This window comes from Porites lutea, chromosome 6 (assembly GCF_958299795.1).
Source record: "Porites lutea chromosome 6, jaPorLute2.1, whole genome shotgun sequence".
NCBI classification, from domain to species: Eukaryota; Metazoa; Cnidaria; class Anthozoa; order Scleractinia; family Poritidae; genus Porites; species Porites lutea.
This window is the reverse complement of record NC_133206.1, coordinates 31752824-31765323: the sequence shown is the minus strand read 5'-3', so window position 1 is coordinate 31765323 and position 12500 is coordinate 31752824. Positions and strand designations below refer to the sequence as shown.

At 38.4% G+C, this 12500-nt stretch overlaps 2 protein-coding genes and 1 long non-coding RNA gene across 3 annotated transcripts in view; 2 read left to right on the top strand and 1 right to left on the bottom strand.

The window, feature by feature from the left end:
* Positions 1-1301, bottom strand: part of LOC140940443 (chromosome transmission fidelity protein 18 homolog) — a 27983-nt gene extending 26682 nt beyond the window's left edge. Inside the window, 3 exon segments of the mRNA XM_073389417.1 lie at positions 1-145; positions 1131-1253; positions 1256-1301. The exon segment at positions 1-145 is cut by the window's left edge and continues 62 nt beyond it. Of these exon segments, the coding sequence (XP_073245518.1) occupies positions 1-145; positions 1131-1253; positions 1256-1283 (296 nt within the window). The 5' untranslated portion in view covers positions 1284-1301.
* Positions 1302-1996: 695 nt separating this feature from the next.
* Positions 1997-4594, top strand: LOC140941534 (uncharacterized). Its single transcript, XR_012166475.1, has 2 exons — positions 1997-2416; positions 4033-4594. It is a non-coding gene; the product is annotated as an uncharacterized lncRNA (long non-coding RNA).
* A 2316-nt stretch (positions 4595-6910) lies between these two features.
* LOC140942185 (uncharacterized) overlaps positions 6911-12500 on the top strand; it is an 18610-nt gene continuing 13020 nt past the window's right edge. The window contains exons 1-4 of the mRNA XM_073391150.1: positions 6911-7423; positions 9861-9950; positions 10293-10718; positions 11512-11877. Coding sequence (XP_073247251.1) covers positions 7120-7423; positions 9861-9950; positions 10293-10718; positions 11512-11877 — 1186 coding nt within the window. The 5' untranslated portion in view covers positions 6911-7119. The remainder of the gene's footprint in view (positions 7424-9860; positions 9951-10292; positions 10719-11511; positions 11878-12500) is intronic.

The window sequence follows — 12500 nt, the reverse complement described above, 5'->3', positions numbered from 1 at the left end:
AACAATTCATCACAATCTCTTTTCTTTGACTTAGTTTGCGCTGGGGAGTTCTTGTTTTGATGAAATCCATTTACAGTCAGCCCATTTTCACCAGCTTTCTTATCATCATGGAAATTCAGGCTCCTCTTTGATGGAGGAGCAAAATCTGTGTAAAAATCAATGGCATGAGATTTGTTAACTCTTGCAAGGCTTGAAAAAAGTGCTGTCCAGTAGTCCAAAACAAGTAGATTTTCTTGGTGGGCAAGTAACTTTTAAAAATTCGTTACACAATGGGCCAGGGTCCAGGCAGGCCATCCTCTGAGCAAGCAAAACATGACAGCTGCTTGTCCAAAAGACAAGCTGAAATTTAAATGTTTTTGCGAGCCCTTCTTGTATCCAAATATATCATCATTTAGTAAGATGTTATGACCTATGATGCAACCTCTGGGTCACATCCCTTGAACTGTGGTGTTCCACAGGGATCTACCCTGAGCCTCATACTGTATTATTTCGATGTATGTGTTGCAGGTAATATTTTTATTTCAGTTAATTTTTGTCTTTCCTTTAATTCAAATTCATTAGCATTCATTACCATGACCAAAAACAAAGGAAAAACAAAAATTAACTGAAACATATACTACTCCCCAATACAGACATTCTTCAATTTTATACTTGGTTTGTAAATTTATTTTTCCTTTCTTTGAAATTCATTATCATGAATTGCCATGACCAAAACCAAAGGAAAAAATCTAAATCAAGACAAAGTTGAACCACAACATATGGGCATTGAAGTGGAGGTCTGGTTTGGTGTTTTATTGCTTTAAGGCTATTGTTTTTCTGGGCTCTCTTGTTTTGACTTTCTTCGTCTTAAGTCACTCGTGAGTTTTATTGGTTCCCTCAAAGAAGCGCCGCGAGTGGTGAGAGTGGAATAGGGACAAATTACACGTCCTTGGCCACTTGGCTATGTTGTCTTCAACCCCGAACAACCAAAGGCGCATAAACTTTATTAAAATTTACATTCATTTTAACATTCTTGCTTTGACTAGTATGTTACATGTAAGGACGCTCTTAACAAAATATTGTAAACACTGCAGATCGTGGCTGCTCTCCTTTTACGTACGTTGACGAGAAAAAACCTACTGAAAACTTACCTTCTTCGTCCAAATCATCCAACATCTCCAATTCATCCGCATAGCGAGATTCAAAGTCATCTTGTTCCGGTATTTCCCAGTCCTCCATTTTGGAGGATTTGGCCACAAATTGAACTTTATTCAAGTAGATGCTCGCATGCTTCCCTCCGCCATATTGCTGTAAAAACTCCCGCCAAAGTCACTAGTCACGTGGTCATTTATCCAGGCTTTCACGGTTATAACCTGATTACGGGACGGGACGCGGGATTGGCGCGGGTATTTTTTTTTTGACAGTTTATCCAGTTTGTTCAGGGCCATGACTTGTTTACTTGTTTGTTTACCGCCAATACATTTTGTAGCTTCCAAAGACCACGCAAAGGCTCTGTAACATCGTGCGTAGAGCTGCAGCTTTTTAATATACGGCAAGAAAGGATAGCCTGCGTGCAGGCGCAAAAAGGGGAGGGGGGAGGGGGGAGGGAGAAAGGGAAAAGGGAAGGGAGCCCTCTCCCTCTCCCCAATCCCCCTCCCCTTTTTCCCTTCCTCCCTATCCCCTATCCCCTATCCCCTATCCCCTATCCCCTATCCCCTATCCCCTACCCCTTTCGGCGCCTGCTACGCAGGCTAAGAAAGGATAAAAGGACTTCTCTTGTATACTGGCATCTCCAGCTACATTATTGAAGTAAAACTGGGAACGACAGGGCTTAAAAACGGCTGATTGGTCGAGAGGTTGTGACGTGAAAAAGCGATCTCGTAGTTACTACGCATGCGGAAAGTTAAGAATGAATGATCTTGTTGTCAATATGGCGGACGATCGGTGACCGATTGGGAGCTGTATTTCGGCGCATTTATCAAATTTCTTACCATATCAGGACGTGTTGCTACAGTAGTTGAGATTTATCAGTTTGTATTAAATTCCTAATACACAAAACATAGTGTTTTGGCTACTTAATCAATAGATAAAAGAGCAACATGTTTTGATGCAAGTAAGCGTCAAGGGAATCAACCGTCAACAACATACAACTCAAGTGGTTTGCGACTTTTGGTCATTGCCTTTTTTGTATGGAGTGGCTTCTAGAAGAGCCGTTTTGTGTTGGAGAAGTCTTTTCCATGGATTGATGACGGCCCCTCAAGCTTGACATTTGATTTCGTACGTTTAAAGATGCGCGAAGCGGGAAATTTCTTTTTCTGGATCATATTAAACAGCCCTCGTCGAAATCTTCTGCATCATCATCTGCTTTCTGGTGTAATGAATTCCCTTCGTCATCATCTTTATCGTCGCCATCGTTATTGTCATCATCTCCGGCAAGGTATCTGGAAATATATTTTTTGTAACGTTCTGGTTATGTTAAATGCATGTTTGTATCGACGTTTGTGACAATGATCACGCGTGGCTTGCTTGCTGAAATTTTGTGAGCTTACTTGAAGTTGTACAAGTTATTGTTTTCTCTTTTACATGCTAAAAAACTCAAATGGTTCATGAATAGTAAGCATTATATAAAATTTATGTAGTAATTTCTTGTTTTCATTGTTACAACGATCAGTCTCGAGATCAGATAGTAAGGAAACACTGTTCACGTGATAACACATTTCTTTTTACCTGCTTAATGACTGAGCCAGTTCTTTCATCCTTTGTACCAACAAATTAAAGGGTAACATGAGGGGCAGTTTACTCCCTCCGTCCAGAAATAACTGTGGTCTGGGGATTGTTGGTTTGTGTTATGCACAACTGAATTATGTTTTCGAAGTTGCTGTTGTGCACATAGGTTGGCATGTCACATTTCAGGCAACAATTAGGCTCATGACCAGGAAAAGCATAGCCAAGGGGAAAGCAATGCTGGTCTAAATTAGGATTGCTAAATGGAAACTAGTAGCCTAGGGCTGAAAAACTAATGAGAATTAAAAATATATCTGCAAGGCTTGGCCGGGTTATTGAGATAGAATCAATTTTCACTTCTTTGTTTACATGACGAGAAATTTCTTGAGTGACAGATGCAGAGACTGTAGATAATAATAATAATAATAATACCAGTATGAATATTATATCTTTTCAATACTTGATACTTTTTTCTTCCTTTGGAATTTTTTTTGCATTTTCACTCTTCTTCATCCACACGTCACTGAAGATGTTTATAAAAAATTCTGCTGCCGAAAATACCAGTGCAGGCAAATTTTTCCTTCCTCTCGCACTTGTGCACTGAGGTAGGAACCATTCAATAAACTCATTGTCATAGTTCTACCCCTGAGTGCATGGAATGTTGTTCTTATTTCAGGTGGCATTGCCCACACAGGAATTGAACATTCCTTATTTTTGTTGTAGTTCAATGAAGACAAATAGTTCAGTAATGACATTACGAGTTCAGTAAACATACACAAGCCTAATGACATTCCATTCTAGGTGCATGCATGGCCATTTATAGTCTTACATATGGTATTTATTTTTATTGCCTGGAAAAAAAGTAGTTCAGTAACCACATATCAGGTCAATAATCACAATAGTTCACAAACCACACTGCAGCCCAGTGCTACAGCAATAATTCAAGGAATAATTGAAATGCCTATCATTGAAGTGCCTATCATTACTTGGCTGTGTAGCCGCGTGATGCGGTTCCAGTTGAGACCCACAAATTGGCCCTTGCTCACCATAGAGTCTCCAGTAGCTCAAGTGGTTAGAGCATCCGACTAGATCACGGAGGGTCGTGGGTTCAAATCCCATCTGGGACTCGGATTTTTTTTTTTTTTCCGAGTCCTCCTCAAATTAATATCTTGTTGTTGTTGTTTCATCTTTAATATAATAATTGAAATCATCTATTTAATTCTTTTGGGAAGGATGTGGAGAGGGGATGGGGGATAGAGGTGGTGGTCTGTATTTACATAGCTGTTTAAAAATTATTATGCCTGATGAAAATATATTATGCTTTGACAGAAAGTTATGAAGAAGATAGAAGAAAAGTCCAGGAGTACACGACTTTGAAGATCAGCAGATATGGGGAATTTTTCTCTTGCATAGTTCAGTAAAGACACAGTAGTGAAGAAGAGATGTCCCAGAGTGCATAATGAAGAGGAGCAGTTGATAGAGAAAAAAGAGAGAAAACAGGGGAAGTTAGAATTGAATGGTGCAAAAGACCAAAGAAAAAAATATTCTGTAATACATTGTTTTGCAGTTTTTACCTAGATGTACACCACTAAGTTTCTTTTCTGTCTTTTGGCACATCTTTAGTACTGCTCTCTAAATTGAACATTATTTTCACATTTAAATTGTTTTCCGGCTTGTCTTAAGATTTGGTTAGCCAAGCGGTCTAGCTGCCCAGCCATTACTTGTAGTTGGTCAGCCACTCGCTTGGCTTCAATGACTGCTTGTTTAATGTTTTGTTTCGTTTCGCTGGTTGCTACCAGGGCTCAAAATAACTGCCAATCAATAAACAATGTCAGGCCAAGGTGACCATTTGTCCAGACTAACTCTTGGTTTGCCAGCCATTTTGAGTGGACATGTACACTGCTAATGGATTTGAATTTATTTATATTTTTTCTTTTTAAGCTACTATGTTTAAATTATCCTCCTGGTATAAATCATCGTATTATTTTTAATATTTTGGACATGACCCCTCAAACAATAGACTTAACCGAGCTGATTTTCTTTGGCTGGTCAGAATGACCAGCAACAGTCAAAAAATTACTTTTTTTTTTACTCAGACTACTTAGTTTTGTACTTCATGTACATTTCGCAGTTTTTGCATGTATAGCCCTATTTTAGAAACCTCTTGGCTCTACTGAAATATTTGGCTATTACTTGTAGTAAACTACTTGGTTTCAGAACAAACTCAGGCTATGCAAGACTGCCGCATGCAACCCTTGATTTTTGGGGCTTTCTTCTTTTCTCTGAAAGGGTGTGGTTTTCATCAATGAATATTGCATCAAAAATGTCTTGTTAAGTTCCAGCTGCATGCTTGTCACAAGCATTTTCCATTTTAGATGGGACATAGAGTTTTTCCTCCATTGTTATAGTGTCTGATGAGAGCCTTGTGGAATTGTAGGAACAGTGTGCTAAATAATGTGCCCCCCTCCCCCCCTCCCCCTCGTGAAAAAGAATTTTACAATAAGGCAGAAGTAATGATGTAACTGCAGTTGCCATTTTCATGTTACTTGTGAGAATTGCCTATGTACTACAGAGATAAAACTTTAATTTACTTAATTTCTTACAGTCAATTGTGTATATTTGCTCGGGACTGTTAAAAGGACTTTTAGAAGTGGTTACCTTTCAATTTTCTCTTCTACAATATTATAGTATCGTTCAGAAAGTCCTCTGGAGTTGAGCACTTTTGCTGAAAAATGTCTGTCAGATATGACATAATACATAACAGAGTCTCATGATCAATACGGTGATTGGATGCATTTTGTATACATCAGTAATGGTGTAAATAGGTCCAAAGTACACATGTATATGTCTTGTTTGCAATTGTGTACAAAAACTACAATGGCTACCTTATTTTTTCTAGAAGTATTATTTAAATTCTCTTTCCTTTCCCAGGCCCCTTTCCTTCTCCAGAATTACAAACGTTTGTTTGAGTTCTCCATACTTTGGGCTCTGGTCTGTGGACGTTCATGAGCAACAGTTTCGTTTGTTTCCTTTAGTTTTCTGCAAATGGTACTTTTACAAACAGATACACTTCCAAAATAACCACGGGATCGTCCTTCTATACCCGTATATACAAACACGTCTCCAACAGGCCGGAATTGAGCCTTCTCTCATAAAAACAAAACATCATGAAAAAGATTAAAAATAGGCCGATGACAGGCTGGTTATAAGCTCAAATAACATCATAACATTGGAGACGCACGCGGCCAGCCGCAGAGTGTAGCTCGCGGTGACAGGAAATTAAAACTCAACATGGTACACAATGAAGTCGCATGAAGTTTAATAATTTCAAGTTTTCTGAACACCGTCACTTACAAAACAAAGCAAAATTATGGTTATCAACAGTGTGTACAAGACTTTGTACGCCTAAATATACAGTAAATATGAACTAATCTTTCAACTATCGGCCGGAATCCTATTTCAGTTTCTCTTACCAGCCGCAAGAGATGAGAGTAAAGACAGCAAAAACAGAAAAATGCAATGTTCTGTACTCACGAACTGCACCTTCATTTCATCCATATGCAAAGTCAACGACGCCCACGAACAAGAAGCGATAAAAAATTTTCATCAGAACGAAAAAAAAGTCATATTTGATATTTTGTACAAGAATGAATAAGCTACAAGAAAATGCACTTTAAAACCTTATAGAAGCCGAGACCACCTTATATCACGGCAAAACTGTACCTTGACTGAATTCTGAAAAGGTGAAATATTGTTTTAAAAGGCGTTGTGTTGATCGCTTCATTAAAATCACACCACCGTTCCAATTTGCGCCGTCGTGCATCAAACCCAAACAACAGTCTTCGTTGTGTTCAGTGACGCAGAATTTGAAGGCCTTGGGCGAGCAAGATGTCGCAAATAGCCGTCAGAATGACGTGTAGAATTTTCATTCGTCGTCCGCCATTTTGAAAATCGAATGGCGGGAAGAACCCCAGAGTTTTAATGCGCATGTCCAGCCGTTTTTAAGCCCTGTCTATGAGAACCGCTAAAATTAGGCCTGATCTCAACTTAGGGGTGTGGTTCAGGGACTTTTTTTACCCCGGTTAGCATAGCATTATGGGAAAGGGAAAAATCCCCAAAGGAAAGGTATTTTTCCCTTTCCCATAATGCTATGTTAGCTTGTGCCATATTGTTGCGAGATGATACACATTAATACAACCCTTATTTCGAATAGTGGAAGCTGAAAGCATTTCTTGCTATTTGTTGTGGGAGCTATGAAGAGCTATTCCTTTTGACTACAGAAACCATTATGAAAGTCATGTGCAATCCCTAAGTGAAAACCTCAATGGGAAAACGAAATCGAGGAAAGAACTAATTGAATTGTAAGCGGAAGTGCAGATCGAATTATCTCACAAACAGCGTTCTATATCAGCAGCAATGGAAGATAAATTGCAGTGGAATTTTAATGTTTTCCTGCTTGAAATAGCGAAGGAATTGGCAGAAGGGGACCTTCAGCAAATGAAATTTGTCTTGAAGGCATATGTTTCGTCCGGTAAATGCGACGAAATGAACGCTTTACAATATGTCGAGGAACTTCAAAAATTGCTGCTTCTCACTCCATCAAAATTTGAAATTTTTAAAGAAACACTGAAGGTCATTGGACGTCCAGATCTTGTTGAGAAGATTGAAAAGAAAGAAGCGGCTTTTGCCACTCTTCCTGGCAAGAACTTGGAACAGAAAGGTTGGTAATATGGCACCAATTAGATCCTCCAGCACTGTCTTCCTTACCCTCCCCCCCCCGCCGCTGGACTTTCGATCAGTCGTCATTTATATATATAAATCAAACGGTCTTTATTTTTGTTTATTGATATGACCTGTTGTTACTCTATTGATCAATATTATCAATTAGTCAATGAAAATTTAGCCTGAATTTCATCCGATTACTTCAAGTCGTTATTACTCACTCAGTAACGTTTGAATTGACTGGCCATTAATGCTGTCTAGTGACGTCACTACTCCTTTCCTTTAATTCATGGAAAAAATAAAACAGATTTTTAAGTGGCAAACTTAGAAATATCGTTTGGAAATGTCTGCATGATACAGAACAGCCGACAGAATTTCTTTACTTTTTTCGATCGTAATTCATGTTTAACGTTCAAATTATCAACTGCATGCAGTACTCTGAACCTGTTGTAATTCAAACTCGGTCGCAATCATGCAATGAAATCAGAAATACGTACACAGAACACTTAGTTCAAAAACACAACAATTTCCTTTAATTTAAAAGAAGCTATTTGGTCCTTAACGAAGAAAAAAGAAAACAAAGAAACAAGAAAGAAAAGCTGACAGAATCATTACACCTGACGGTGAAAATAGCAAGAAGGTCGAATGACAACATGACATTGGTCTCAGAAACTTCGCATAAACAAAATCACTGCGGAAAGCACCAAGTGGCTCTAAATGAAAAACCTACTGACTCTTTGCAATGATTCTTCGTTCGCAGTTCAACTTAGCAATTCGGTTTCGAAAAACAAGGGCATTTTGCTGTTTACGATAAAGATTATCGAAATGTTTGAACTCCACGCAAGCATGCCACCCATGCGATCCGCTGAATATCAAGCGACAATCCCGCTAAAATTTCTCATAATTATACATAATTATGCAAATGCTTAGTACAATCAACCAATCAAAATCACTACCTGGTTTTCAGGTAGTTATGACACTGGACAGCATTAACGGCTGGTTGATTCAGATGTTGCTGAGAGGAGAAAATGATTCAAAGCAATCGGGTGAAATTCAGGCTAATGAAAATTAGGATTTCCATCACAAACTCGAATAATAATGGTTTTCACAGTGAGGTCATCAAATTGCAAAGTGAAAATGGTGAGGTTTTGCGAATTCTTATTTACAGTAGGTTGAAGATAATTAAATAAAAATATAAATCTTTGTACAAGTATTCAGCCCCGAAGCATGTTTCATTTAAAAAATACAGCAACTTGAACTTCCAAGTTTTCACAGTGCATGACACCAAAATAGGAATTTAATGCTATCTTGTTGAAAAATGTCTTTCCTCTTGAAGTTCAGCAGCTTAACCATTTCAGGTATTAAAAGATGTGTTTATGCGCATGTATGCTACAATGAGGGACAAAAGTGTTGAGACACTTCCGTAAAATGGCCCCTTTTTGCATAATGGACATACATATCCCCCTCCCCTGTCTATCCTAACCCCTTCCCCCCAAAATCAATGTTGTACTTTGGATCCTTAAGTCTTTCTTTTGCTTCAAACAACATTGATTCAGGGGGTGAGGGGATTTAAATGTTTGATAAAAGCACCGTTTTAAACAAGTGTGTCAACTACTTTTTTCCCCGATAATTTGTAGCTCTCGATTGAAAAGAAAGAGCTTTTATAGAAAAAGTGAACTCCAGATGTACGTTTTTGTTGATTTCCAACGGCCATATTGGTGGACCAAAACTGTCCACCAATATGGCATCTCCATACAAAGCTCTACAAAGGTGTGTGAAACGTTTCGGCAAATAACTCAGAAACTGTGGGCTACAAAGACCTGAGACTTGGACAAATTGTTTATATATTAATCTTTTATAACATTTCATTTTCTTGGCCTCTTCCACTGGACTGTTTCTAATTTTTTTTTTTTGCCATGTTTATTGCTTGACATGAAAATGAAGAATTTAACAGGTTGTGTTTTTGTTGTTGTTGTTGTTAAGATGTTGACACATGAACCCTCAGCCAGATGTATCCATGTCTGTGGAACCATGACCCAGTCCTGTCAATTGTGACATTGTCAGTTTTTTGGTTAACTTGAACAGGGAGAGTGGTCTTACCAACCATACTCAAATGTGTGTGACTCATGCAGAAAAACTACCAGTGGAAAACACAGAAAATCATTTGATGTTGACCTGTAAATTTTAAGGAAAATCTTGCTCCACTACTTGCCTGTACTTTCGTTAAAATTTTGTAAAGATCCTCAGGGTTGTCCCAACAAATAAGTAATTCGTTTTTGTTATTGGGATAGTGTGGTTTTTGTAACCCCTCCCCCAATCCTAGAAAGAATTTTGCTGGGTACGTCCCTAACAATTTAGTCATTTGCAGGGGGCAAGAGAGAGGGTGTTAATTATTGGACCATGCACTCAAATGATCCATTGTTTGTGACTTTTAGAGTATGATGCAGTTTGTGATGGCATTGAAAAAGCAGCAGCCGCAGGAAAGTTCAAGAGTTCATCACGAGCTGACCTAAGTGCTTCTAAAAGTAAGGGCTGACTAGTGGTTAATTCTAACCGTTAAAAAAATGGAAGAGGATTTATGACTGGGTATGCCACAGGCAGTCAATTCAAAACAGATTTCGGCTGTTCAAGCATACATAAACCCTTTTTGCAAGAAACCTCCCATTTTTTTTCTCTTTTATATTATATCTATTTTGTAAGATCAATTTGTTATCCAATTCAAAAATCATATAATAGTATTAGTTCTTTAACTCTACCTTGCGCTTCTCATTTCATTCTAGCTAAACAAAATAATTCAAGTAATGTAAAATGTAGAAAATCAGTAAACAATGAATTAAAGATAATAAATAAATATGTTTGATCCATAGATCAACCAAAAAAGATGTCCCAGTTATACTTTGAAGTGGGGTCCAAGATAGCACCAGACCACAAACTTGCAGGGTTGGCAACAGGTGGTGAAACTGGTGAAGTTGACATGGCAAATGGAGGAGACTTACCTGATGCTTTGAGTCCAGGTGCAGGGCTGAGCAGTCTCAAGGATCTAGAAATCAACAAACCTGCTTCCAGTGAGTCCTGTGAAAGTACAGTTATGGATGGCACTTGTTCAGAAAAGTCTCCGCTTAGACCCAATTTGACAGGCTTTGGCACAGGAATGGCAAGTTCGACAACCTCACACAGCAGGGAACCAGGCGATGATGATGATGATGTTACTGACGGCAATCCAAACAAGGAAGGAGAATCCAAAGAGGCGACAGCAGGTCATGAGGGATTAAACACTAGCACTGCTGCATCTGGTTAGTAAAATATGTATGTACTTGATCCTTGAAGCCTCAATAAATCCACATACATCATTCCTCCAGACAGATCACCAAACATTTCCTTAAAGAATTTGTTGAGAGAATTATATGAAAGATCAAAGCATTTTTGTTTGTTAAGGCCCTGTTTGCACAATGACAAAAAATAGAATTTGGCATTTGCACAAAATTTAATTATCACCAATTTTTCATTTTTGCGACCTTGATGGCATCTGAGACACGTGAATAACTAGAAATGTCAATTAAAGGAACTTTAACTGGTCATGTTTGCAAAATAATATGACCTGATGAAGGATAGCCTGCAAGGAACAAGGAGTTTGTCAGTTTAGAAACCTGAAAAGAGGAACAACAAGCTTACATATTAGGGCCATTTATACGAGGAAAAATAAGACGTGTCTTACATAAGACACGTCTTAAACAAGACGCGAACTTTCTGTATAAACGGCACATTTCGTCTAAAATAAGAGGCTGCTTAGCTAAGACGCGTCTTATTAGATAAGACATGCTCGTATAAATGGTACAGTTTGCGTCTTATTTAAGACGCGTCTTATGTAAGACGCGTCTTATTCTTCCTTGTATAAATGGCCCTATTAATACCTTCCTGATTTTGTCATTGTAAACCTGTAATATATACAATTATGTATTTTTTTTCACCCTTAAGGGTAATTGTTGTCCAATACACGTGCATGCATGTATGGAAAGATTTGCTCAAATATGGATCCTAGCATGGGGAATGTATTAAAAGCAAACATTAATTTTTTGGTATCTGCAGGTTATGGTACATCTTCTACTCTGCCATCAAGTGGCAAGGAGCCAACAGAAGATATTTGTACAAGCATTTCCCCCCCTCAAGGAACGATTGTTAAAGACGATGAAGGCCTTGCTGGGGAAACTCCCATGAAAGACCCAGGCAAAAGTGAACCCTCTAAGGCATCAAGTGCTAAGGAGCCATCAGAAGATATTTGTACAAGTAGTGACCCTCCCAAAGGAACGATCTCTCCAGATGATGATAGCCCTGCTGGAGATACTCCCATGGAAGACCCAGAGGAAAGTGAAACTTTGCTGAAGTCAAAGGGTGCAAGACCAAAAGAAAAAAAGAGTGGCCCTGTTTTCCCTTTAGGAAATACAAAGCAAAATGGTAAGGAGCAGGTTGAACAAGGTTGACATTTTTTCTCATTGCTTTGGGTTTGTATTATGATATAAAGTAGGAAATAATACAGATTAATAAAATATGATTGAATGAATGATTCCATATGCCTGCCCATGCATATACCTACCTGATCCAGGGTGACTTTGAATTCTTAAGACAGTGTTAAGGTAAAATGGAATGATTCAGAGGTTTTTAAGTGGGTTTGGGGTTCCAACCAATCAAACCCTTCTCAGGAAGAGTAATGTAGAGGCATTTTGGACACCGAGGATGCAAAATTTTAGTCCTTCTTTATTGCGTATTTGTCCAAAAGTCACATTCGTGAGCTGTAATCTCCAGTACCATTTTCAAAATTCCACACTTCCCCCTCAAACTTTGTTTACTGTTTTCTATATATTGATGTGACACTTAGACTGTGCTGATGATGCATTTTCTTCTACTGATGATGCACTTTTTATAAAGTATAATAATACTTCTCTTCTCAGAGCTGCAAATTATCAACCATCTGACAATGTCTGACCAAACTTGCCCATGTCTTTCAAAATCAAAAATCATGTCTGTCAAAAAGGATCAACAAGAGACTCTCATTTTGTAGCTGAAGATTTGCTTCGTAA